The following is a 25,804-nucleotide window of genomic DNA, read 5'->3' as shown; positions in this document are numbered from 1 at the left end:
CTCATGCACACGCACACACACACTCACACACACACACACACACACACACACACACACACTCACACACACACACACACACTCACACACACAAACATACACACTAAAAAAAACAAAACTAAGACATGCTTCTCCCAACTGCATGTTTGCTTCCAATTAGTTTTATGTTCTGGACTTACAAAATGTAACAGTGAATTTCCCTTGAAACCATAATAAGCAAAAGATTAGTCAAAGAGCAACAACAATAATCAGATGCTCAAAATCTTAATAAAAGAAAATTCTGGGGATTCTCAATGCTCAGATGATGTCTGTAGAGACAGGAGCATGTTTGCCCTATCAGCCCAATTACTTTTCATCAATTCTTGGTTGTTAACTCAGTTTCTGTTTCCACAAAGTCCACATCACTTGCTGAGCCTCTTCCATACTTCGAGTTTATTTCGATGAATTAACTCGTGGAAAGGTAAGGAAGAAGCTATCCCTGATTTAGTAAAGGTGCACTTATCCAACTTAATTTTAACTCTGCCTCTATGATTAAAGGGAGTATTATGGACGGTAGGCACATCCCTCCCGACCATCGAGGACATCTTCATACGGTGGTACCTCAAGGTGACCGCTCTGATCGTTGAAGATCCTCACCACCTGGGACATGCACTTTCACTACTACCCTTGGGGAGGAGGTACAGGAGTCTGAAGACCCACACTCAATGTTTTAGGAACAGCTTCTTCCTTTCCTCCATCAGATTTCTGAATGGTCCACCAAGACTACCTCACTATTTCTCTTTTGCCCTCTTCAGAATGAGGTTTAATATCACCGGCATAGGTCATGAAATTTGTTGTTATGCGGCAGCAGTACATTGCAATACATAATAATACAAACTGTAAATTATAATAAGTGTATATATATATTTAAAAAGTTTATTTAAGTAAGTAGTGCAAAAACAGAAATAAAAGTAGTGAGATGGTGTTCATGGGTTCTATGTCCATTCAGAAATCGGATGGCAAAGGGGAAGAAGCTGTTCCTGAATCACTGAGTGGGTGTTTATTTATTCCAATTTATGTTAATTTTTATATCTTGTACTGTACTGTTGCCAGAAGATGACAAATTTCACGCCATGTCAGACATAACAAGCTGATTTTGATTCTGATTTGGATTTTTAGAAGGAATTTGATAAAGTGAAACATAACATACTGCACAATTCAAACATTTGACAGGATAAAACTGTTTAGCAAAATGCTTATCTTGGAGGAAAGAACACAGACCATTAAATATAATTTAACCATTCTTAAGAAAATGCAAACTAAACTTCAAACTGCCTTAGAAGTTTCAGAAATTGAGAAATAAGTTGATGTGTTGGTGACCAGGGACCAATTCTTTCCATATGATATATGACTCTACAAAAGATTACTCAAACTAAACAGGGTAAATAGGTTAATTGTCCACACCAAATTTTCCTGTTGGGCTGATAATCGACACTTTAATTTGTCATTAGTGTGTAGCTGAGCAGTAGACTCTGGGGGAGATTGTGGGGAGTATAATGAGATGAATGTAAGATTAATGACCAGGGATGCTTTATGGTCAATGTGTCAAGTTTTCTGTACAATTCACTCGGCATTGACAATCCAACAACAATTAACAATTTACAGTTTATAATATTCCAAACCAAATGTAGAGTCTCACTCTGCTTTGCAGGGAAAATGAATATTAAAGCATAGACATTTACGGAGTATCTGAGAGAAGGGGAAGAACTAGTGAAGAAGAAAGACTCAGTAAACACATTGTGGAGTTTAAAGCCTAGGTTTTTGCAGGCACAACCATCGATCACAGAGCAATGCAAAGAGATAGATGTGAACTGCCTGTGGTTTTGATATTAACGTATTTTAGTTGATCATCATTTGTTAAAGCAATCCTCTTTTTGAGATGGAATGGATAGTTTAATTTCAACTTACGATGCTAACTACCCTCACCATCAGATTGGTTATTGTAGGTGGTCAGCATATCCAAATGTACGAACACACATAATCAAAAGAGGTTCTGCAGATGCTAGAAATCTTGAGCAACTTGAATCTTGAGTCCCTGATGAAGGGTCTCAACCCAAAACATCCTCCATAAATGTTGCCTGACTTACTGAATTTCTCCAGCGTGCTATGCATGCGTGAGAACACAGAACTTCATCAAACGCACACAGCAATCAAAACCTTGCACACAAAGTGCTGCAGGAACTCAGCAGGCCTGGCAGCATCTATGGAAGAGAGTAAACAACTGATGTTTAGGGCTGAGGCCCTTCTTCAGGACTGGGAAGGAGGGAGGAAGGTGGGGGGAGGGGAGGGAGGAGTACAAGGTGGCAGATGACAGGTGAATCCAGGAGAGGGGGAGGAGGTGAAGTAAAGAGCTGGGAAGTTAATTGATGAAAGAGATAAAGGGCTGTAGAAGAGGGAATATGGTAGAAGAGGACAGAAAGACCAAGGAAGAAAGAGAAGGGCAAGGAGCACTAGAGGAGGTGATGGGTAGGTAAGGAGATAAGTTGAGAGAGGGAGCACCGGATACAGTAAATGACCCCAACAGACTCGCAGGTGATGTGTTGCCTCACTTGAAGGACTATATGGGGCCCTAAGTGGTAGTGAAGGAGAAAGTATAGGGTCCGGTGTGGCAGTGTGCTCCTCTCCCTTCCCTTTCTTCCATGTATCCTGAATTTCCCCCTTGTGCAGCCCTGTATCTCTTTCACCAATCAACTTCCCAGCCCTTTCCTCCTCTCCCAGTTTCACCTGTCACCTTGTGTTTTTACCTCCCCTTCCCCCACCTTCTCAGTCTGACTCCTTGCCCCTTTATTTTCTCATGTTAGCAATGTACACTTTCCTTTATCATTAATGTTACTAAGAAGACAATATCTTGGCATGCTGCAGTCCACCCTATTGAATCGGGTAAGGATATCCATTCACTTGTTACTCATTCATTTGCTCTGACTGAGATCGAAATGAAAGGGATTCTGAAAGCAGGTTCCTGCCCAACATGGTGGTAATGATGTGCAAAAGAATGCTGGAAATACAGAGCAGGTGAATCAGCATCTGCAGAGGGAAGAGCAATTAATATTTGGGTGTGGCTTTACCAACAGCATGTTCTGGCCGTCCTAACACGTCAATGGTATTAGTAATTTCATTGAATTGCTCAGGTATTGTTTGCTTATGATCAAACATGCACTAAGTAGAATTTTATTCGGTACCTCCTACTCCTAATAAAGTGGCCACTGAGTGTATGTTTGTGGTCTTCATGCTGCTGTAGTTCATCTGCTACAATGTTCAACATGTTGCGTGTCCAGAGATGCTCTTCCGAACACCACTGTTGAAACGTGTAATTATTTGAGTTACTGTCGTCAATGTTCCCACTAAATTTTTTACAGAGCAGACCATTGCTCTGAGCAAGAAATGCTTACACAGCCTGAAAACTGTGCAGCACTTTAAATTTTTAAGTGTTATGAAAATTCCAGCTGTGCAGGGTGAATGCTATGTGCACTGGAGCATGCAGCCGTGCATCTCAGAGAGAACAGTGACTCCCTGGCCGTTCTCTTCTGATTTCTCTCATTAACAAGGTCCACAGAAATGATGCTCACTGGATTTTTTTTTGTTTTTTGCTCCATTGTCTACAAACTCTAGGGGCAGTTGTGTGTGAAAATCCCAGGAGATCAGCAGTTTCTGAGATACTCAAACCACCCCATCTGGCACCGATAATCATTTTATGGTCGAAGTCATTTGTACTAAATTTCCTCCTCATTCTGATGTTTGTTCTGAATAACAGCTGATCATCTTGACCATGTCTACGTGCCTTTATGCATTGAATTGCTGCTACATGATTGGCTGATTAGATATTTGCCTTAACAAGCAGGTGTACCTAATAAAGTGGTCACTGTAATGCTTGCTTAAGGGAGAACCATGTCTTTAGAGGGAGATTTGGGCAAGCTCAGGGACAGGCGTGAACAGCATTGTTTTAGTTACCAGTTAGGAGTTACCAGGAAAAGCTTCAGTGCATCCAAGGCAATTGTGTAAATTTTCACCTTGTTCTTCTTGTGAAGCCAGTTTCCTATTTCACTTATTTTCAGTTACACTGCACTTTGCTTTCAGTCAACACTCAGCACTCTTGAAGGAACGTAATTAATGTAAGTTCATTAGAGACCTACAGCAAAACTGTTAATTAAATGGAGATTCTATATTGGTGAGTTTGCTATGGTCATCCATAATTTCATTTCCTCACCTCCTGCCACAATGGTGTGGCGTTCTTCATCTGGGTGTTTGAACAATCTGAGTTTGCAGTAGATACCTTCTTGACCTCACTATTTGTTTTTAGCACCATCTGGTCCCCTTGGCTCATGCTGCCTTTCAGCAACATGCCAATGCCTGGAGAGGTTACAGTATTTAAATTCAATTTTAGTGTGTTTCATGTGTACTCTTCTTTGATGTTGTTAAAGAAAGACCAAGCAGACAGTTGGTCAGATGCAGACAGACATGAGTTATTAAGTCAGTTTTGTTGTGAGATACAGTAAATGTCTGTTGCAGCAGGTATAATTGAACTTATTTAATTCAAACAAGATTATTGATATTCTTTGGTAATATAAAATAATCAATGTTAAATTGCCTATAGCATTGAGACTGCATTAACAGATCAGCCCTGACTCTCCAAATTTATTGGAGCACATTTGATTAAAGGCGTGTGCTGCCTGGCTGTGCTGACTGATCTGGCTGCATTGCAGCCTGCTATGGAAGCAACAATGCCTGAGAACAGTGGCGGTTACAGCCCACTCCATCACAGACAAAGCCCTCCCCACCAATTCAGCGCACCTACATGGATGTTGTCACAAGAAAACAGCATCCATCATCAAGGACACCCACCGTCCAAGCCATGCTCTCTTCTCACAGGTTCAGGAGCTTTCGATCCCACACAACCAGGTTCAGGAATAATTATTATCCTTCAACCGTCAGGCTCCTGAACCAGTGTGGAAAACTTTAGTCACTCTCAACTGACTCAACAACCTGTGAACTCACTTCCAACTCGTCAACTCATATTGTCAGTATTATTTATTTACCTGTTTGTTTGTTTACTTATTTGTATATTTTATTTGAACAGTTTGTCTTCTTTGGCACATTGGATGTTCATTAGTCTTTATGTGTAGTTGCTCATTGATTTTGTTATCGTGTTTCTTTGTTCTACTATGAATGCCTACAAGAAAATAAATCTCAAGGTAGCATCTGGTGACATATGTACTTTGATAATGAATTTACTTTGAACTTTGAACTTTTGACTGTGTGCGTCATTTCTTACTGTCGACACTTGCAAGGGGAAGGACTCGGCACTATCGGTGGAATGGGTGAGAACACTGAACATATATTATCCTGATCAAGCTTAAGTATGTATAGACCAGCATATAATGGTGATTATAGCACCGTAGTCACCCACCCTCTTCCTACCAAAAAAAGGACAAAATAGAGCCGACATTGTAAATGCATTGTTTTCTAGCAATTCCTTGTATGTGAAAATGAAAATAAATCTCAGGGTAGTAAGAAGATAGGGAGAGGCCCACTTGCCCCTTTCGTCCTTCTCTGCTCTTCAACAAAATCTTCTGTCTCAGCTCCACTTTTTGGCACCACATATATCCTCTAATGCCCAGAATATTCAGAAGTATATAAACCTAATGACCGAACAAGCACGCATCACCAGGGCAGGGTATTCCAAAGATTCAGCACTATTCGCATGTCCAAAACAGCCCGGTGTTTGTTCTAAGACAGTGGGAGCTGGTTTGCCACCCTTCGACCAAGGGAAACATGCTTGTGACATCTATGCTGTTGAACCTTGAAAGAATTCTGTATTTTTTCATGAGTACCCATAAATTCTTCAGCGTTGGAAGACACAAGCCTAGTCAACCCAATCCATCCTCATATGATAAAACTGTCATCTCAGAAACCAGTCTGGTAAACCTCCATCATACCCATTCTGTGGCACTCTTTTTGAGGTAAGAAGACCAGGTGCCCTCTCATAAATGCCCTATATAAATTCAGTAAAATATCATTATTCTTATCACTTAAATCCTCTTGTAGTAAAACCAACATGTCAATTCCCTTCTAAATTGGCTTTTCACCTCTTATAACCAATTCCCAGTACAAGCCACTACCTTATCCACAATTGCATGTGCTGTAATCTTGTTAACTAACCTTCTGAAAGGGATTTTATAAAAAAAATTAAAGTTTAAATACACCACATCCACTAGTTGTCTCTTATCTTTCTTACCATCAGGCTCTTGAACCAAAGGGATAACTTCACTCAACTTCACTTGCCCCATCAATGAACTGTTCCCACAATCTATGGACTCCATTTCAAGGACTCTTTATCTTGTGTTCTTGATATTTGTTTACTTATTTATCTATCTATTTATTTATTTATTTGATCATTTATTTATTATCTCATCTGTAAAATTTATTTTTATATTTGCACAGCATATTGTCTTTTATACACGGTGCAGTCTTTCATTGATTCTATTATGGTTATTAGATTTATTGAGTATGCCCACAAAAAAATGATTTTAGGATTGTACACTGTATATAGTCACATATATGTACTTGGGTAATAAATTTCCTTTAAACTAGCCACAACCTCACTGTGAATCATCATGGGAAGTCACAGGATTCCTCTTTTTTGTTATAATAACATTCTTTCTTGTAAAGCTTGTGTAAAGTTTATGTTCTATTTATGTTTGTTTCCCTTGTGAATGCTGCTTATCTGCTTATGCCTCTTCCGTAATCCTGACCGCAGTTTGCATACCACCAGCGGCTGACTCTAATCAAACGACGGAGATACTATTGATGACATCTCCAAACAAGTGACAGTCCAACCTGACACATTTCAAATCATAGTCGGGAACTTCAGCCAGGCTGTTTGAAGAAAATCTTGTCCAATTACCATCAGCATATAACCGGTAGCACCAGAGGTCCCAACACACTAGACCGTTGTTATACTAAGATAAGGAATGCCTACCATTCCTTGGCCAGACTGCATTTCGATAACTTAGATCACTTCTCCTACCTGCATACAGACAGAGGCTGAGGAGCAAAGCTCCAGATATTAGAACAACAAAGGTGTAGCTGCAGGAGGCAGAGCGACATCTATGGAATTGTTTCGAGTCAGTGGACTAAACCATGTTCAAGGACATGTATGGATCTGAATGAATACACTGTGTTTGTCACAGACTTTATTAAAACAGTGTACCCCCACAAAATCATTCAGTCTTCCCCAACCATAACTGCTGGCTGAACCATGAGATCTGCAATCTTCTGAGGGTCATATCAGAAGCAGTCAAGTCTGGTGACCAAGAAAGTAACAAGAGGTCAAGATATGATCTGCAGGAACATCTCACGGGCGAAATGGCAATTCAATACTAAGTTTAAATCAACAAAAGATACTCAACAGTTGCCGCAGGGTTTGAATACCTCTTATAAGGTTAAATCAGGCAACATAGGTGACAACGGGGCTTCAATTCCAGATGAGCTCAATGCCTTCTGTGCTCCCTTTGACCATCAAAACATGAGGAGCTATCACAAACTCCAATAGCCCCTGACCATCCTGTGATTTCAGTCACAGGAAAGCAGCACCCATCATCAGGGACTCCCACCACCCAGGTCACACTCTCCTCTCACTGCTGCCATCAGGAAGGAGGTACAGGAGCCTCAGAACTCACACTACCAGGTTCAGGAACAGATATTACTCCTCAACCATCAGGTTCTTGAACCAAAGGGGATAACCTCACTCAACTTCACTCACCCCATCACTGAAATGTTCCCACAACCTATGGACTCACTTTCAAGGACTCAAGTTTTTGATATTTATAACTTATTTATTTTTTTGTACTTGCACAGTTTGTTGTCAAGAAAATGAAATTCAGGTTTGTACATGGTGATATATATGTACTTCGATAATAAACTCACTTAGAACTTTGAAGGAAACTTTTCGTGATACCTAATGACCTTGACTGATGTTCACACTGATTGTGTTTAGTACTGTCATTATTGGTTAAATATCTGTTGTTGCATCCTTTATTGTCGGTGCTGGAAACGTGAAAGAGAAAATGTTGGAAACATCCGACTAATTAATCACTGATAGAATGAGTAAGAATTGGGAGAGATGAACCAGTCAGAATCTTTTATCCTCGGAGTAGCAATTGCGATGAGAGGGGAAACGTTTGAGATAGATGCAAGCTTTTTCTTACGCGGAGAGCGGTAGGAGCCTGGAATCAACTCCCGGATGGTGGTGTAAGCAGATACAAGTGGTACTTAAGTGGCCTTTAGATAGATAGAGGAAAGAGATCACGTACAGGAAGATGTAGTTTTATTTGCATTGCCTTCGGCACTGAATGGCCTGTTCTAGGCGTTCTGTGGTCTATGTCTCTGAGAGTGCCCAGCCTGCAGTGTGATCGCCCCGTCCGCTGCTTGGATTTCCAACATGTTTATCCTGTGGCATATCATGGTTTCATCATACAAGGGTCATCTTGCCACTTCCCCAACACTGCACGATGCCAACAGAAACTGCCGACCAGCACTGATGATGCACCTCAAAGGAACTGCGTGGGTGACGCAGTTCCTTCATGTTTTGGTTCATCCAGTTTTGTAAGTGTAGGTGAGCTAATTCTGATGCATACACATATCCTTTCAAATTTTCAGTGGGAAAAATCCGTATTGCTTCTCCTTGACTAACTGCGAGTGAGTAAGTGCACCACCTCCCGCCTCCTATCTTCCAACCCTTAAGCAACAGCGGAGGAGGAGGGTAGGCGTCAACCTTGGATCCAAATATGGAAATCTGATTACGTCGTATTCCGTATATGGATTCCATATGGCGTCACACACCCATATATGGGCATCTACGTCGCTCCGGCACTTATAAATGCCACTAGGGGGAATTCACCCTTCCCAGAACCTTGATTAGTAACAGCCTTAAACCACGGAGAGTAGGCGACTTTTCTCCGTGGTGTAAAATTCCAATTTCCTTTTTAAAAAATCTGAACTTGAAGACAAAGTTGTTTTTAGAAAACAGTAGATAGTATTTAATCATGACAGTTTCCGCGATCGACAGCCAACGCTTAAACAAAGTCCTTCGGAAACAAAGAGGCAGGAACCTGATCCTAGACTGTAGACCGTTTTTGTCCTTCGCCGCGTCTCACGTTCGCGGTTCGCACAGCGTGAACCTGAATTCGGTGGTGGTGAGAAGATCCAAAGGTGGCCCGGTTCCTCTGCAGTTCATCATCCCGGACGAGAAAGCCAGAGCCCGGCTTCGAGAAGGCAGGGTGTCCACTGTGGTGATACTGGACGAGAGAACTTCGCAGAAGCAGAGACTGAGCAAAGACAGTACGGCGCAGAACGTGTTAAACACGTTAACTGCTGTCATATCAACGGCCAAAATATATTTTCTCAAAGGTGAGATCGGGATGCAAATCATGCACGTTTAACATATTTTACAGCGGCGGAATTTTCTCCAGTTCGATACTAGAATTTATTTATTTGGATCGCGTCCCCTTCCCAAATTCTAGGATTATTAGGTTAGTTCAGGGATCGCTGGCAATTTACAGTTACGTACATGCTTGCTTTTGGAGTGAAATCGTGGATACAGCGATCACATTTACAATATTCCGCGGGTTATTATTAAATTTCCCGGAATATTGTAACAGACCATGGAATGCTGCCGATCCATAGCTATCTTTTTTATATCACAATTTACCACGGCTTACTGCCATCTCCGACACTGAAATGGTACAGTTTTGCGTGACGAAGCTCAGCAAACTAACTGATCGGCGATTTTTTACTCCGGGTTGTTCTTGCCGCGGAGTTTGTGTGCGTAGCATAGCGTTCTTTCAATTGTATGGCGTAACTTTATACCAGGAGCTTTGAGATAGCAACTGGAGAAAGCTTTCGGAGATTGCAGTCCCCTGCGAGAAGCGGGAACTAAAAGAATGTATCATTACCCATACTATAAATGTGAACCCGCGGTTAGATTCTGAAATGAAATGCTTTTGGACTGAATGTAATGGAAGCAGGCTCGGGAAATGCAAAACAAACCGGAATAAATGTTTCAGGTGTGACTGTTCACATCACACCACACCAAAAGCTAACTCAACCCTGGGACAGTCACATCATCCAATCTGGCTCTAAATCATGAGGTTTGAGCCCTCTCCGTTTACAATACTCCAGCACCTATTTGACCTACCCCCCCCCCCACCACCACCACCACTTCCAAAAGTGGGGAGGGGAGGGGATGAAGGCCTTGGAGGAAAGTTGAGTTCATCTTTGCTTTGGCAAAACACCATCAGGGATATTAAACTGAAAGCCTCTAATCCATAAACCTGCTGCTAGAAGGTCTACTATATGGAATCTCTGATTCATAGAAATCTAGAAACATACAGCCCATTGCACCCAGGCTAGGAAGCAGATTGCATGATGTCTATATTTTACAGCACAATAGAATGCAATGATAGTCACCGGTGAAGTCATTTTTTTGACTCATGGAAGGAAAATTCAGTGGAGTTCCATCCCTGAAGATAGGGGGCGACCCGATCCCAGTTCAATGTCACACCGTACATCAGTGATATGGTTCCACTGGATTTGGCAATTTGAAGGAAAGGATATGTGTGGATGTGGTGACTAACCAGTGGGCAGAAAGATGATGTTGTTGCTTGAATAGAAAAGGAAGTATAGGTGACTGTTTCTACCAGTATCAGAGTAGATTTGCGGATGTCTGATCCCAGAAGCACTGAATGCTGTCAGCCACCATTTCAAGACAAATTACAGCCCTGAGTAAAGTGACCTGTAAGATATTGTTTCTTTATTAAAATTGGTAGAAATTAGATGAATTTCGGTCCCCCAATTACCACACAACAGGTAAAAATTTCACTGCGTATTTAAACTGGTATCTAGGAATGTGGAAATCTTACATGTCTGTTCTGGAGCCTTTTATGAAGCAAAAAGATATTCTGTTTTTTGCCAGTCCTTGATGCCAGACGGGTGAGCAATGGTACCAGTCAGTAGACAAAAATTCAGAGAAGTCACTGCATGAATGGTAACTTTAGGAACCCCACCGGAGAGAGATGTTTAGAAATCAAGCAATGCTATTTCTCCATCCCTCATTCCTTTACTTTTCAAGATAACGATCCAGTTCTCCTTGTGGCTAACTTCCCATCTGTATCCTTGCTAGAGCTCATCCCACAGAGATTTAGACTTCTCTGAAAAGAAGATTCTACTTGGGAAGTCAAGTGAAATATGAAAGAGTTTACTGGATGGCAGATGTGATCTCTGTGTAAATTTGTGGGCGAATATTATTATGTTATTGAATGTGTCACAGTAGTTGGTATAAAGAGATAATTATGAACGGTTTACTTGAAGGCATTTACATTCCGTATGGGGAGGAAGCATTGTTAGCTTGTAAATCTGAATCACTCCTAGGTAGACTATAATACTCTCCATACAGTCCAGTTGGTAACTAAAATTTAGGGCTGACATGAAGTTTTTATGATTGGGTATATACAGTATTGTGCAATATTGTTTAAAAAAAAAACAAAACATGGTGATAAAAGATGAGATATCTGCACATCCTTCCCAGAAAGTTTTCCACACCCTGCCAGCTAAATATTTCGGTCAACAGTAGAATCTACAGAGACGTGACAGTCGGTGGCTTTGGGTTCTTTAGATTATTTCTCACTAGAAAGCTTTTGAGTTCAGTTTAAAATGGGCTCAAATTACCCTATCATCAATTTCTTTGTAACACAGCTTGAAATCCTTCATTAGAGTCACTGAGCACTACAGCAAAGAACAGGCTCCTTAACCCATCTAGTCCATGCTGAACTGTTACTCTGCCCACTCCCATTGAGTTGCACCTGGACCATAGCCCCCCTTGCACACCCATGTCCATATACGGTACATATCCAAACTTTACTTAAATGATGAAATCAAACCACATCCACCAGTTCTTCTGCTAGCTTCTTCCACACTCTCCACCCTCTGAATGTAAAGGTTCCCCGTAAACCTTTCACCCTTAACCTACGACATCTGGTTCCAGTTTCACACAACTCAGTGGAAAGGCCTACTTGTGTTTACCCTTTCTGTACCCCTCAGTGGACTTGACTAAGAGCAGATTTTTATTTTATAATCTTCTGAAGCCCATCACCCCTACAGGGGCATAGGCTGCCGACAGCAGCTCATCAGTGTCCTCTGTCCTGGCCCAAAGGAAATGTCCATTTCAAACCCATCTATACGACTTCTCCCAGGGAGGAGGTCTTTGGAGCTTTTGTTGGTGTTTCTGTAGCTCCGGGTTTTTACAGAATGGGGTTATTAGCTTCATGCCCATCCCTCCTCCTTTCATAGCCAAGTTTGAGACCATCCATGGCAGACTTTTATTTTCCAGTAGACTAACATAATTCAGTTACCTCTTTCAGCCAATTTGGTGAGTTTGATATCAAATGCTTCAGTTGTTAATGTATTATTGGTAATGATAAATTTGCTGCTGCGAAGCACATGAGGATTTTATTTAGAAGATTAGAAGTTTATATAAATATAAATTGTTGGAGTACTAAATTAAACTAATGCTAAGGGCATTAATAACATTGTGTTCCATACAGTGCTGACCTCTCAGTTACCTGTCTTTTTCCATTACCACTTTCCACTTGTCTTCAATAGTTCCTCCCCAAATTTGGATTTATATCCAGTTTTCTCATGTTTTGAGAGTTTGATCACTAAGTTTCTTGTTTGCAATACTGTGCTTAGCAGAAGCAACATAAAGGCTTCTTTCTATTCTGTAATACATGTTATGACATTTTCCTTGCCCTATCGCAAGCATTTGGCTTGGTGAGACCTACATCCCTTTAACAAGAGAAAAGATGTGAATGTAAAAACATGGAGTATTAACTCTCAATGCCAAGAGTTGGAATATTTGAGTTTTCTTATTCACAAAGGTTTGTATTTCCATTTTTGAAAGAGCAGATGGAAGCATCGGGGCAGCACAGTAGCGTAGTGGTTAGCATAACAATATGACAGCGCCACCAACGTGGGTTCAATTCCACACTGACTAGGGAGTTTCTACATTCTCTCCGTGACTGCGTAGGTTTCCTCCAGGTGTTCCAATTTCCTCCTACATTCCACCTACGTACAGGTTATTAGGTGAATTGATCACTTGGGTGGGCTGGAAGGCTGTATGTATCTCTAAATGAGAACAAATAAATAAAGCACACATTCATGTAATTTTTCTTCTTTGATCTTTGATTGTAGGGGGGTATGAAGATTTTCACTCTCAGTATCCAGAGTGCTGCACAGAGCTGAAACAAGGCTTCAACTACTCCAGTCTCCAAGAAGCTGATGCAAGCCGTTCAAACCAGCTTGAAAACCCCTGCAGGCCAGCCTACGATCAGGTGTGTACGGTGGAAGAATAGACGCACTGAACCCTTTGCTGAGGGAACGGACCAACTTTATAGTACATTTCCTTTGAAAAGTGCTACAAAAGAGGAAACAGTATCAGACATAGTTGTTTTTCAAAAGCCACTGTGGGTAATTGTCACCACAGCATGACATCACTCCACCATAATTGGGTACAGATAAATGTGTACTACACAGAAGGTTGGTGTTTCCTGAATCAAAAACCAAGTGAATGGGTGATGTAGCAAAGGTATTTTTTAAAATCACAATTCAATTCCTGTTTCCCAAAGGTTTTGAACATGCTATCTTATGGGTTTTCTGATTCGTTTGTCTTCACTATTTACCTTCTGATTTGCATAACTGGTTATATTCCCGCAATTCTTGGATTACATCATACGGACAGGCAGTGGCAGTGGACATTTAAACAGTTCTGTTCAGACAAACAACTTAGTGAGAATTAACAAATGCTTTGCTTTTAAAGAGACCCAAATTTTTCAAAAATGATGATTCAATCCAAAGTTTGATATGTTTATTTTTTTAATATAATTTTTATTGAGTTTTCAAAATGAATACATGAAAAGATAATATCTACCCTCCCCACTCCCCTTAACCCTCCCCCCCCATATAAAGTCCTACCTAAAAAAGAAAAGAAGAAAAAAAAAGAAGAGCCGCCTGGGTGTTGGAAGGTTTCCACATGCTCCATGGAATTCAAAATAAATTTGGTATACTTATTCGTTACTTTCCCCAAGGGACCAAGATCTTTATCGGAGCACTTAAATATGCCATCTTATCTTTTGTAAATAAGGGCGCCAAATATTTAAAAATGTTACATATTTATCTCTTAAATTATAAGTAATTTTTTCGAGTGGAATAGAACTAGCCATTTCATTATTCCAACTAGCCATTTCTTATTTTTGACGGAACTGAAGCATTGCTACAGATGGCTCTTTGCCCATCTGTAACCATTTTTGAGAAGGAGGGGTTGCTATACCAGCTTTGTGAATTGCTGCAGTCCTCAGCTGAAGCTACTCCCACAGTCCTGTTGGGAAATAAGTTCTGGCATTTAGACCCATGAAGGACCAGTAATCTATTTCCAGTAAGTACTTGAAGGTGAACGTGCAGTTGATTGTGTTCACACGTGCTCACTGCCCTTGTCCTTCTTGTGGTATTTGTAATTGTGGGTTTGTGGGCTGCTGTCAGGGGAGTGTGGGCAAGTAACGGCTGTGTGGTTTGCAGATGCCACATATTGCAACTGTGTTCACCAGTGAAAGGCTGGAAGAATGCTTAGAGTGGAGGATGATCCACCTGCCCTGGGTGGCGTTGAGGTTCTTGAGTATCATTGTAGCTGCAATCATTAGGGCAGATTGAGAACTTCTCTTCCTCTCCTGAGTTCTGCTACATAGATAGTGCAAAGGCCTTGGGCTGTGAGGAGGTGAGTCCTTTGCCACAGTGTATCCAGTATCAGACCTTCGCCTGTGGCTGCACTGATAATGGTTTCTGGTTAATGCCCAGCCCTAGGAGTTTGGTAGCGGAGGATTTGGAAATAGTGTGAAAATAAACATCAAGGGTATGTGCAAGAGTCTCTCATGTGTCATTCATATCTTCTTCCTGCATGCTTTTTAGGTCTTGCTGGACAGTCTATTTGCTGAGGAGTTGCAAATGGACTTGAACACTTTGCAGTCACCTGCGTCCATCTGGCTTTATGATGGAGGGAAGGTCCTTGATGAAGCAGTTTAAAATGGTTGGGCCCAGTCAAAGCTCTGATGTCATGAGGATGGGTTAATTGACCTCCAACTACTTCAACCATCTTGTTTTGTGTAAACTGTAACTCCAACCACTGGAGTGTTTTCTACCTGATGTCCTTTGACTTCAGTTGTTTGATGCATTGATGTCAGGGGCCAGCTCTGGTACTCAACATTTTAGTTCATTTTGGGACCAAGCCCATCGTGAGGTTTGGGGAAAAGTGATCGTGTTGAAACCCAAGTTAGCAAAGTTTAGCTGGTTTTTGGTAAGTGACTCTTGTTAGTACTATTATCAACATTTTCATTACTTTTCTGATGATCGCACTAATGAAAGTGCCCTTCACCCTCCAATCATCATTCAGATCACAATAATGCTGACAGCAACAGAAATGTATTTTTCTCGTGAAAGGCACAATTGACATAAAACTGCAATATATATTTCCCCCATTCCCTTTTTCTGCAATTGCTCTGGCATCCACTCCAGTTCTGAGGTGGCTGATGAGGTGGAGATGGAGCAGGAGTTGCTTATCCAGGCAGGTTAGGGAGGGGGTGAGAGTTCACGCTCTCCACAGTTTTCACTCAGCTTCTCTACACTCGTAGGGAGGATATTTGGGGTTTGAATGCATCCCACTGCTCCTTGTCTCTTTTGAGGGAGCCATAGGCGAGGGATTACCACAGGCAGTAAGGATGTTGTAGGCTTCCAAGGAGACACTGAGCATATTCTCTTCCTTGATTGGGCTTTGAGCTGAGTCAATCTTTCAGGGGTCTTATGATGAGTAAGCAAAGACAACAGGTTACCCTTCAGAGGTAGCTGGGTTGAGTTAAAGATTCGGTGCTGGGAATATTGTTCTGGGAGAGGGTGCTGATTCATATATTCTGTGAATCTTGGAAGATTTGCACGGTATTGGCCACATCTGCAGATGACACAAAGGTTGGTGCTGTTGTGGATAGTGTAGAAGGCTGTCATAGGCTACAGTGAGACATTGATAGGATGCAGAGCTGGGCTGAGAAGTGGTAGATGGAGTTCAACCCAGAAGATTCTGAAGTGAACACAAGGAATTCTGCAGATGCTGGAAATTCAAGCAACACACATCAAAGTTGCTGGTGAACGCAGCAGACCAGGCAGCATCTCTAGGAAGAGGTACAGTCGACGTTTCGGGCAGATTCTGAAGTGATTCACTTTGGAAGATTGAACTTGAAGGAAGAATATAGGATAAATGTTAGGATTCTTCACGGTGTGGAGGAACAGAGGGACCTTGGGGTCCATGTCCTCAGTGTTGCAGGGTGGCAGATATTGCGATGGCCTTCAGTAGTCAGGGGATTGAGTTCAAGAGCCATGAGGTCGTGTTGCAGCTCTATAAAACTCTGATAGACCACACTTGAGATTTGTGTTCATTACAGGAAGGATGTGGAAGCTTTACAGAGGATCCAGAGGAGATTCACCAGGATGCTGCCTGGATCAGAGATAGCATGTCTTGTGAGGATAGGCTGAGTGAGCTGGGGCTTTTCTTTTTGGAGCAAAGGAGGATGGGAGGCGACCTGATGAAGATGTACAAGACGATAGGAAGAATAGATCGAGTGGACATCAGAGCTTTTTAATCACGGGGTGGAAATGGCTAATATGAGAGGGTGTAATTCTAAGGTGATTAGCGGAAAGTATAACAGAATATCACAGTTAGGTTTGTACACACAGAGTGGTGGATGCATGGAATGTGCTGCCAGGAGTGGTGGTAGAGGCAGATACATTAAGGACATTTAAGAGACTCATAGTTAGACATGAGGATGATAGAAAAGTGTGGAGCTACTGTATGTGGGAAGGAAGAATTAGACTGAGCTTCAAGTGAATTAAAGGGTTGGCACAACATTGTGGGCTGAAGGGCCTGTACTGTACTGTTCTATATGTTATGTTTTATCACTGTGGCATCTTGCGATGGTGCAATAGGTAACGCATGCCTCTGAAGTGTACAGGAGTGCAGGGAATACTTAATGGCCCTTAGGTTCTGCTGGATATGAGCTCCTGATTTTCAAAGACTCCTTAAGTATTAGACAACAGCTGAGACAGTTAAAAGAGTTCTAGGAGATTAAGCTCCATCTATATATCAAAGCTAACCTAGGCAATTGGGCAAAGTGCATGAAATGGTTACTGCATCAGATGAGTATTCAAATCCATTTACTGATAATCTAGTTACTCATGTCTCCAGACCGGATGTTGTGAAGTCCCATGATTATAATTGAGTTGATACCAATGGAACAAGCCTGTAACAACATTAACATTTAAAGTAATTTCAGCATACATTTGCCTCTGATTAGTGTACAATTAAATTAATATTTAATATCATAATTAACTTAAGGAAATAAATTCTTCCTAGCCATTTCCTCTGGACTGGACTCCCTGATGTCACGCCAAATCAATCCTACAGCTAAGTGGAGGGAATCTGGAATCAGTATTATAGCTTTAGCTGGAGATCAAACTAGAACTCATGAGACTGGAAATGATTGATCTAATAATGTACATCAGACTATTGTTGATAATGGAAGTAGAAAACTTTTCCCACTTGCTAATTCAGATCAAATTCTCTTTTTAAACTGAACAGTAAAGACACCCACTTCCACCTCCGGTCAACATGACAGAATGTATTAACAGACTCTTATCCACGAGTGGCCAACTTTAACACCACGTACATTCTTTCATGCTGCAACTGAATTTGTGTCTGAAAGTTGAGAAAAATTACATATAGCACATGTTATAAAACTGCCTTCCTCTATCTTGGCTTTCCTAGGAGATCTGATATTACCTTTAAAATAAAAGTGATCTTTCTCTCTTCAGGGTCAGCTATTTATTGTTCAAGACTTCTCCTGTCCAGACTGTAAGTGATTGTTGCATTTAGCATATTGTCCAAGAAGTTCTTTCTCAGTACAGGTTTGGGTTTGTGATATTTTTTAAGAGCGATCCCATTTAAGTTATTAAAGCACTGAGCAGGATCAGCAGTCTTGGGTTTCTGGGCAATCCCTATTCATCTATTTCCTTTTACTGCACTCAGGCCCAGGACTAGTCACTTACCAGGTTAGGGGAAACGGTTTAAGCTTTAAGTTGACATTTTTTGGCAGATCCAAGATGGATGAAAATTGTTCCTCAGTTTTATTTAAGATGTTGAAAATTGGACAAATTAATTTAACTAATTTCATTTAAACCAAGAGATAACTGCAACATACAATGTCTTTTATTTTCACTCCTTTTCTAGTTCTGCCTGAGTGCATAGATGAGGCACTTGCTCTAAAAATGCCACAATATAATCTGCATCAGACAATAATGGCCCAGTGAGATTTCTACTTTGTTTGTTTTTCCCTTCCTGTATGGATGCACCTGGTCCCTGGTTGACCCATCACAGTAATGGTGTGACTAACAATAAACACAATATTGCAAATGCACCCATCGTTCAACACAGCAAATTGTTCAAGAGATCTGATAGCTGCAGTTATGAAAACAGGCTAAGAGCAGCTTCTAAAGCCAGCAGGAAGTAGGTAGGAGCAAGAAGCTGAGTGGGATAAGTGTAAACACAATATAAATGTGAAATGTTTGCACTGTAATAGTCAAACGAAATTTGCCCAAAAAGCACATCGATAACAAATGCTCCAGATGAATAATTTCATCCTGTTTCATATTGTTCTGCTGAGCCAGACGGATCATCACAGTGGGTCACTTATACCTAATGATGTTAGCTTGCATGTGCCCACGCAGCTAAAATTGTTGGCCACTTTAACAGGACGTGAGCGGATGTGGCTGATGTCTCTTTCTCGGCACTGTCTGTTCATTTAATTATCAGCATCACAGGATAGAGATCTACAGCCACCTCTAGAGATTGTTTACCATTTTGTTTTTCCGATTTTGAAGCAGTTGTTTGGAGCACTGATTTCCTCATGTCAATGCTAATGCAGTTCATGTTTATGCTCTATTTTTATTCTGGATTGAATCCACTTTGAATTCACTATAGAACATGAATGGGGAATGGAGCAAGGCAGAGTGCTGAGATGGTTAATATATGTCAGAAAGTAATAATCATACATGGAAATTACTTGGTTAGGCTAAAATACTTCTTTGTCTGATGATGGATTTCCATTTGTGAGAAAACCACCTTCCATAAGCTGGGTCTAGACCATTACTCTCTGTGGTCTAGAAATCCACAGGAAAATAAATAATGACAAAACCATTTGTGAGGTGCCTTAATCAGCTTTTGGTATGCATGAGGTTTTGTGCTACCATGTTGTTCAAATTGTTATTTACCTTCTTCGTTTTCTTCAATTTCCAGGGGAAGCCTGTGGAGATTCTGCCTTTTTTATACTTGGGCAGTGCTTACCACGCCTCAAGACCAGACTTCTTAGATGATCTCCACATCACTGCTTTGCTAAATGTCTCCCGAAGCTGTGCAGAATACTTCAAAAGCAATTATCTTTACAAGTTCATCCCTGTAGAAGACAGTGCTTCGGCAGATATAAGTTCCCATTTCCAGGAAGCAATAGACTTCATTGGTATGTACCAATTGTGTAGATTTTTGTCTTTATCCATTATTTAATGTTTATTTTAAGGCACTTATTGGCGTGGATTCAATGCCAGAATTGAGAATTACCTCTGATCAATATCATGATTCTATCAATTAAAAGCCTCATTTTCATACAGATTATAGGCCTTTCAGATTTCTAACTATTGGTTCAATGAGATTTCTGTCACATTCTGCAGAAAACTACAATGGAAATGCCTGTCTAAGACCATTATATAAGTGGCCAAAGAAAAGGGGACATTTCAATGTGGATTAATATTGACAATCCTTGTTTTTCTCTCCACTGAAGACTAATTCAATGAGCCATTGGGAGACACAAGAAGCTGCAGATTCTGGAATCTGGAGCAACTCAGTGGGCTGAGTAGCATCTGTGGGGGTAAAGGGATGGTAGACATTTCTATTCACAACCCTACATCAGGACCAGAAATGTGGACAATCCCTTTCCCCTCCCCTCCCCACCCACCAGATGCTGCTTGACCTGCTTAAATCCTTGAGCAGATTGTTGATCTTTGAACCATTTCGCTTGATTCCAAAATCAGTGTTGCTAATAATTGACCAGAGTTCAAATGTGGATCTAAAATATCAAACACAAGAGACTCTGCGGATGCTGGAAACCCAGAGCAACACACACACACAGAATACTGGAGGAACTCAGCAGGTCAGGTAGCATCTATGGAAATGAACAAAGAGTCAATGTTTTGGGGCCGAGACCTGATCCACATTTTGCAGAGCTATTTATTCCAACATGATAAACCAGCACAAGGACTATGGTTCTTGCAAAATAATGATTAAGCTGTTCCTCCCATTCTTTTGATGAACAGTTGATATTTCGGGCCAAGACCTTTCAGGAATCCTTATGGTCTTAAGAAGGTCTTGGCTCATAATGTCAACTCTTTATTCCTGTCCATAGGAAATTTATTCCTTTCCTGACCAACGGAGTTCCTGCAGTACAGGTTGCTCTAAAATATAGAATTAGTTCTAACTTGACTGTAATTGTTCAATGAGGCTTAGGGTTTCTATAAGCAGTGCGATAGTGAGGTTTCTTACAAGTGACATATTGTAGAGTAGAGAAGAGTGAGCTTTATGTTTGACTGCTCATCACCTATTTTGTGTGTACTTGGTTCTGTCATCGGTTATTCAAAATGGGAAGTATTCTGCTCCTGAGCACTGTGATATTGAATAGAACAAAGTTCAGAATAGATGTCCATAATGACGATAGGTTGAGTGAGCTAGGGTTTTTCTCTTTGGAGCAAACGATGATGAGAGGTGACTTGATAGAGGTGTACAAGATGATGAAAGGCATAGGTAGAGTGGACAACCAGAGACTTTTTCCCAGGGTAGAAATGGCTAAAATGAGCAGCCATAGTTTTAAGGCGATAGCAGAAAAGTATAGGAGGGATGTCAGAGGTAGGATTTTTATACAGAGAGTGGTAGGTACGTGGAATTCTCTGCCATGGTGGTGGTAGAGACAGATACATTAGAGACAATAGAGAGGTTCCTAGATAGGCACCTGGATGAAAGAAAAATGGAGGGTTATGTGGGAGGGAAGGGATAGTTTGATTTTAGTGTAGATTAAAGGGGTTGGCACGCCATTGAGGGCCAAAGAGCCTGTACTGTGCTGTATAACAGAATCAGAACTAATTATTGAAATTCCAGGCATCTGGTTCCCAGGCATTTGATCATTCATAATATCCAGCAAGCATGTGCAACAGTGGAAAAACAGGTTCAATGGTTCTTTGATACAATGAAATTCTTATAGTTGATCAGGAATACCTACTTCCAAAAATGTGACAGTTGTTAAATGAATGCCTTGAACCACAGCAATGCAAAAACATCCTATGTTTAATCCACAGTCACTAGAGATTAACAGTAGACCTATTACTAGTCTCAATGACTAGAAACTACAGGAGGAAATAAAGTGAGACATTCTTTCCATACCTGTTCACCAGGCAATGACTTTTTTTAAAGAAAAAAAGTTAGCTTTATTTGTGACATGTATATTGGAATGTTGAAACTTACAGTGAAATGTGTTGTTTCAGTCAAAATAAACGGGTGATAATTGTATTCGGCAGCCCGTGCTTCTGGCGCCAACATAGCATGCCCACAACTTACTCACCCTAATTGTATGCCATTGGAATGTGGGAGGAAACTGGTTGTTTTGTACCTCTTGACTAAAGCATACTTAGCTGAAAACTTATTGAATGGAGTGTACAGGCAAGTCACGTTTTAGAAAACAACTTAACCATGATTTAACTTAAGCCAATGTTATGTTGCAGATCACGTGAGACACACAGGAGGGAAGGTTCTAGTCCACTGTGAAGCAGGAGTCTCTCGGTCACCCACGATCTGCTTAGCCTATCTAATGAAAAGCAAGCAACTACGACTGGAGGAAGCCTTTGACTACATCAAAGAGCGAAGAAGTACGATTTCTCCAAATTTTGGATTTATGAACCAGCTACTACATTATGAATCTGAAATGCTCCCCCTTACCCACACCATCAGTTCTTGTAAAAGAGACACAGCGTCCTGCTCTGCAGAGGAATTGACCTACAACAAAAGTTTGGACAGTTCAGTTTTTACCTTTCCCAGTTCACTCTTAAGTACAGTGCCAATCCCAGCACCAGGTCATCAGTTTGAATTCAGTCCAATAAAGGTATCGCTTTCGTGCTGAAACACAGCATGCCAGAAACTGTAAAGTGGAGAAACACAAAAACGCTGACATCAGGTGATGGAGAACCTTGACTGCTTTTCTTCTGCAATACGTTGTGCTTACCAAGCTTAGTGCTGACAGTGTTTGTTCAATTTCAACCAAGTCAGCTCAGCACATTTTCTGCTGACACGTAACTCGTTACCAATGAAATAGAAAAGGCAGTGTAACTTTGGAGCATCGTCTTTGCTGTTACATGTCTACGTAGTGTAATTGAGCTGAGGCCTTCCAATCTTTTATGTCTCATATGTTCTGAGCACATGAACACAAACCAAAGCTGATTTCAACAGTATAATCTGTTTCTACATTTACACCACCGTGTTCACTTCAGGTCCATGTGTCTCAAACAATTGCATGAACAGTCATATGTGTGATATTAAACAAGGTAAAATACCAATAAATGTTTTTTTTCCCCCTATGAAAACAACCATAATATGAAAGAACAGGAGGAACAACTACAAATCTTAATCACCATTGTTCAAGAACTAGAATCCCTGTGCTTCTTTACCATGTTATAATAAATGGCTGGTACAAAACACTGGTCAGGCAGCATTTACGGAAAGGAATAAAGAGTCGACCCTTTAGCGCCCTTCTTGATTTCCGATGCAGGGTCTTTGCCAGAAATCCATAGATGCTGCCTGACCTGCTGAGCTTCTCCAGCATTTTGTGTGCGCTGCTCTGGATTTCCAGCACCTACAGAATCTCTTGTGTTTTAGAATAAATGCCTCTTTTAGTTTACGCAACCAGTTCAAACAAAACCTATGTGAAACGAAAACTAATTCAATTGAAATAAGCTTTTACCCCAAACATCAAGTCTTATCTGATTCTGTGATAACAAAATATTTTCTTGCATGGAATCAGAGATTTCAAATGCTTGAAGTCTAATCTAATTGAAAGAAAAGTTTTCATGTACTGTTGTTTGCATCTACGGATGTCCCACCGGAGTTCGCTGCCAATTCCTTTGTTCCTCAGGTGCAGCCACTGTTGTACATAGTTTGATTCCACAATCAGACATTGGGTGAATCTTCAGTTCATCTGTTATGGTTGATTGATAAACCGTGGTTGGAACACCATGAGAGCTCCTTGGTCTTCTTCAGATGGGTCTTGATTTGATCTCATTGATAAAAGGAACCCACTTCAGGATGTCAAGTGTTAAGACCAGTAGTTGGACATGAAGCCCTAAACTGCTGAACTGCTGACAAAGTTAGTTTGGTTCCTCCTTTACAGAAATCCTGGTATTTATTCGTATTTATAATTTGTTTTTGGGTTAGGATTATGGAAGTTGGAAATAAACACCATAATCTTCTGCTCACTCAAGTAGCACATCACTGTTATCCTGGCTCCTCTCAGATCCAGAGAAGAATAGGGTTTAAAACATTCCTTCCTCTACCTGTGTGGCTGAACTTCAATGGACTGATCCTCTCCCATGCAAATAGAAATTAAGCCACTAATAGCCACCTGGGGTCAGCCAGTGTGGGGGTGAATGATACCAGCAGTAACCTCGTGAATATCTTACAGCACTCATTCACTCGTTATATGCCGTGTTGTATGATGTGGACGATCATGGTCTTCCCATGACCAGGATTGTTCTTGGCAAATTTTTCTACAGAAGTGGTTTGCCATTGCCTTCTTCTGGGCATTGTCTTTACAAGAGTGGTGACCTCAGTCATTATCAATACTCTTCAGAGATTGTCTGCCTGGCGTCAGTGGTCACATAACCAGGACTTGTGATGTGCACCAGCTGCTCATCCGACCATCCACTACCTGCTCCCATGACTTCATGTGACCCTGATCCAGTCAGGGGGGAGGGTGCTAAGCAGGTTCTGCACCTTGTCCAAGGGTGACCTACAAGCTAGGGGAGGGAAGGAGCGCCTTACGCCTCCTTGCTAGAGACCTTTCTCCATCACACCATCCTCTTACCAAACTGCTACCTCTAAAACATTAAAAATAAAATAAGTGTTAATATAACCTTGGTGCTCTCTACACTAACAGCGTTGTTGAATCCTGTGTTTCATTATTTCAGCTGTCCTACTGAAATGAGACTACAATAGAGTTGGAGGTATTGTTGTCAAGTTTATATCATGACCCTGTGAGGTACTGTATACAACCCGAGAGCTACAGTATGTGGAAATACTTTCAGGGAAAGTTGCAATATCCTCTTGTAAATGAGCAATACATTTTGGGAATATGTGCAGTGGTGTTTATTTGTATGTCTTCTTGTACAACATCAATAAAACAAGGTTTCAAAAGAAATAAAAAAAGATCCAAATCAATAAAGACTATATATCCTTCTCGCAAATATCCACTGCTGAAAAAGTGAGACAGCAAGTTCTTGGGGTAGGAGCTTCTCGTGAACAACGTAAAAATACACCTGAGACTGCTGGTAGTAGCTCTAAGGTTGTAATAGCATACAGTGGTCAACATTTCCAGGGATATAGCAAGTTCTCCTTCAGGTCTGAGTTGCAGCTTTCATGTAAACCTACCCACTTTCCTGGCCACCATCACCACCTCCCCCGGTTTTTCCAATTCCAACCCCATCGCCAACCGCAGATCCACCTGTATTCTTGGTCCACATTCCAGATCCAATCCCAACGACAAGACCATCCTTATTTCTGACCTCTGGTGTTCCCAACTGCTGCAGGTTTCAGTTGATTCTATTATGGTTATTATTATATTATGATTTATTGATTATGCCCACCAGACAATGAATCTCAGGGTTGTATGTGCTGGCATATACATATATACTTTGATAATAAATTTACTTTGAACTTTGAAACTTGTGTGTAGAAGGATTCATAGATGGTGAATCAATGGTTAACTACAACTTGGTAACTATCACAAAACCAGCTACTTTGAAAAGAGATGAATGTCATTTCCCAGCTACGTTTACCAAAACTGCTCTAATAAAGAAATTTCAGTATGGAGTTGCCTCAGTGGTCAAAGCCCCAAGATCAGCAAGTCTGGAGGTCGAAGCCCCTGTATCAGTGAGTCTGGAGGTCGAAGCCCCTCTATCAGCGAGTCTGGAGGTTGAAGACCCTGTATCAGTGAGTCTGGAGGTCGAAGACCCTGTATCAGCGAGTCTGGAGGTCGAAGCCCCTGTATCAGTGAGTCTGGAGTTAGAGGCCCCTGTATCAGCGAGTCTGGAGGTCGAAGCCCCTCTATCAGCGAGTCTGGAGGTTGAAGCCCCTCTATCAGCGAGTCTGGAGGTTGAAGCCCCTCTATCAGCGAGTCTGGAGGTTGAAGCCCCTGTATCAGTGAGTCTGGAGTTAGAGGCCCCTGTATCAGCGAGTCTGGAGGTTGAAGCCCCTGTATCAGTGAGTCTGGAGTTAGAGGCCCCTGTATCAGCGAGTCTGGAGGTTGAGGCCCCTGTACCAGCA

The 25,804-nt window shown here is 41.2% G+C and overlaps 1 protein-coding gene across 2 annotated transcripts; it reads left to right on the top strand.

The window, feature by feature from the left end:
* The first annotated feature begins 8,953 nt into the window (after positions 1-8,953).
* dusp5 (dual specificity phosphatase 5) lies at positions 8,954-25,248 on the top strand. 2 transcript variants are annotated; one of them, XM_072239841.1, is made up of 4 exons: positions 8,954-9,441; positions 13,279-13,418; positions 19,472-19,691; positions 21,997-25,248. In XM_072239841.1, the coding sequence occupies exons 1-4, from the start codon at positions 9,078-9,080 to the stop codon at positions 22,389-22,391; spliced, it is 1,119 nt and encodes a 372-aa protein (XP_072095942.1). In that variant the 5' UTR covers positions 8,954-9,077; the 3' UTR covers positions 22,392-25,248. The 2 variants fall into 2 exon arrangements, with proteins under 2 accessions (XP_072095942.1, XP_072095944.1); XM_072239843.1 differs by lacking the exons at positions 19,472-19,691; positions 21,997-25,248 and adding an exon at positions 15,046-15,312.
* The last annotated feature ends 556 nt before the right edge of the window (positions 25,249-25,804 follow it).

This window comes from Mobula birostris, chromosome 21 (genome assembly GCF_030028105.1).
Source record: "Mobula birostris isolate sMobBir1 chromosome 21, sMobBir1.hap1, whole genome shotgun sequence".
Classification (NCBI taxonomy): domain Eukaryota; kingdom Metazoa; phylum Chordata; class Chondrichthyes; order Myliobatiformes; family Myliobatidae; genus Mobula; species Mobula birostris.
This window is presented reverse-complemented; position numbering and strand designations above follow the sequence as displayed.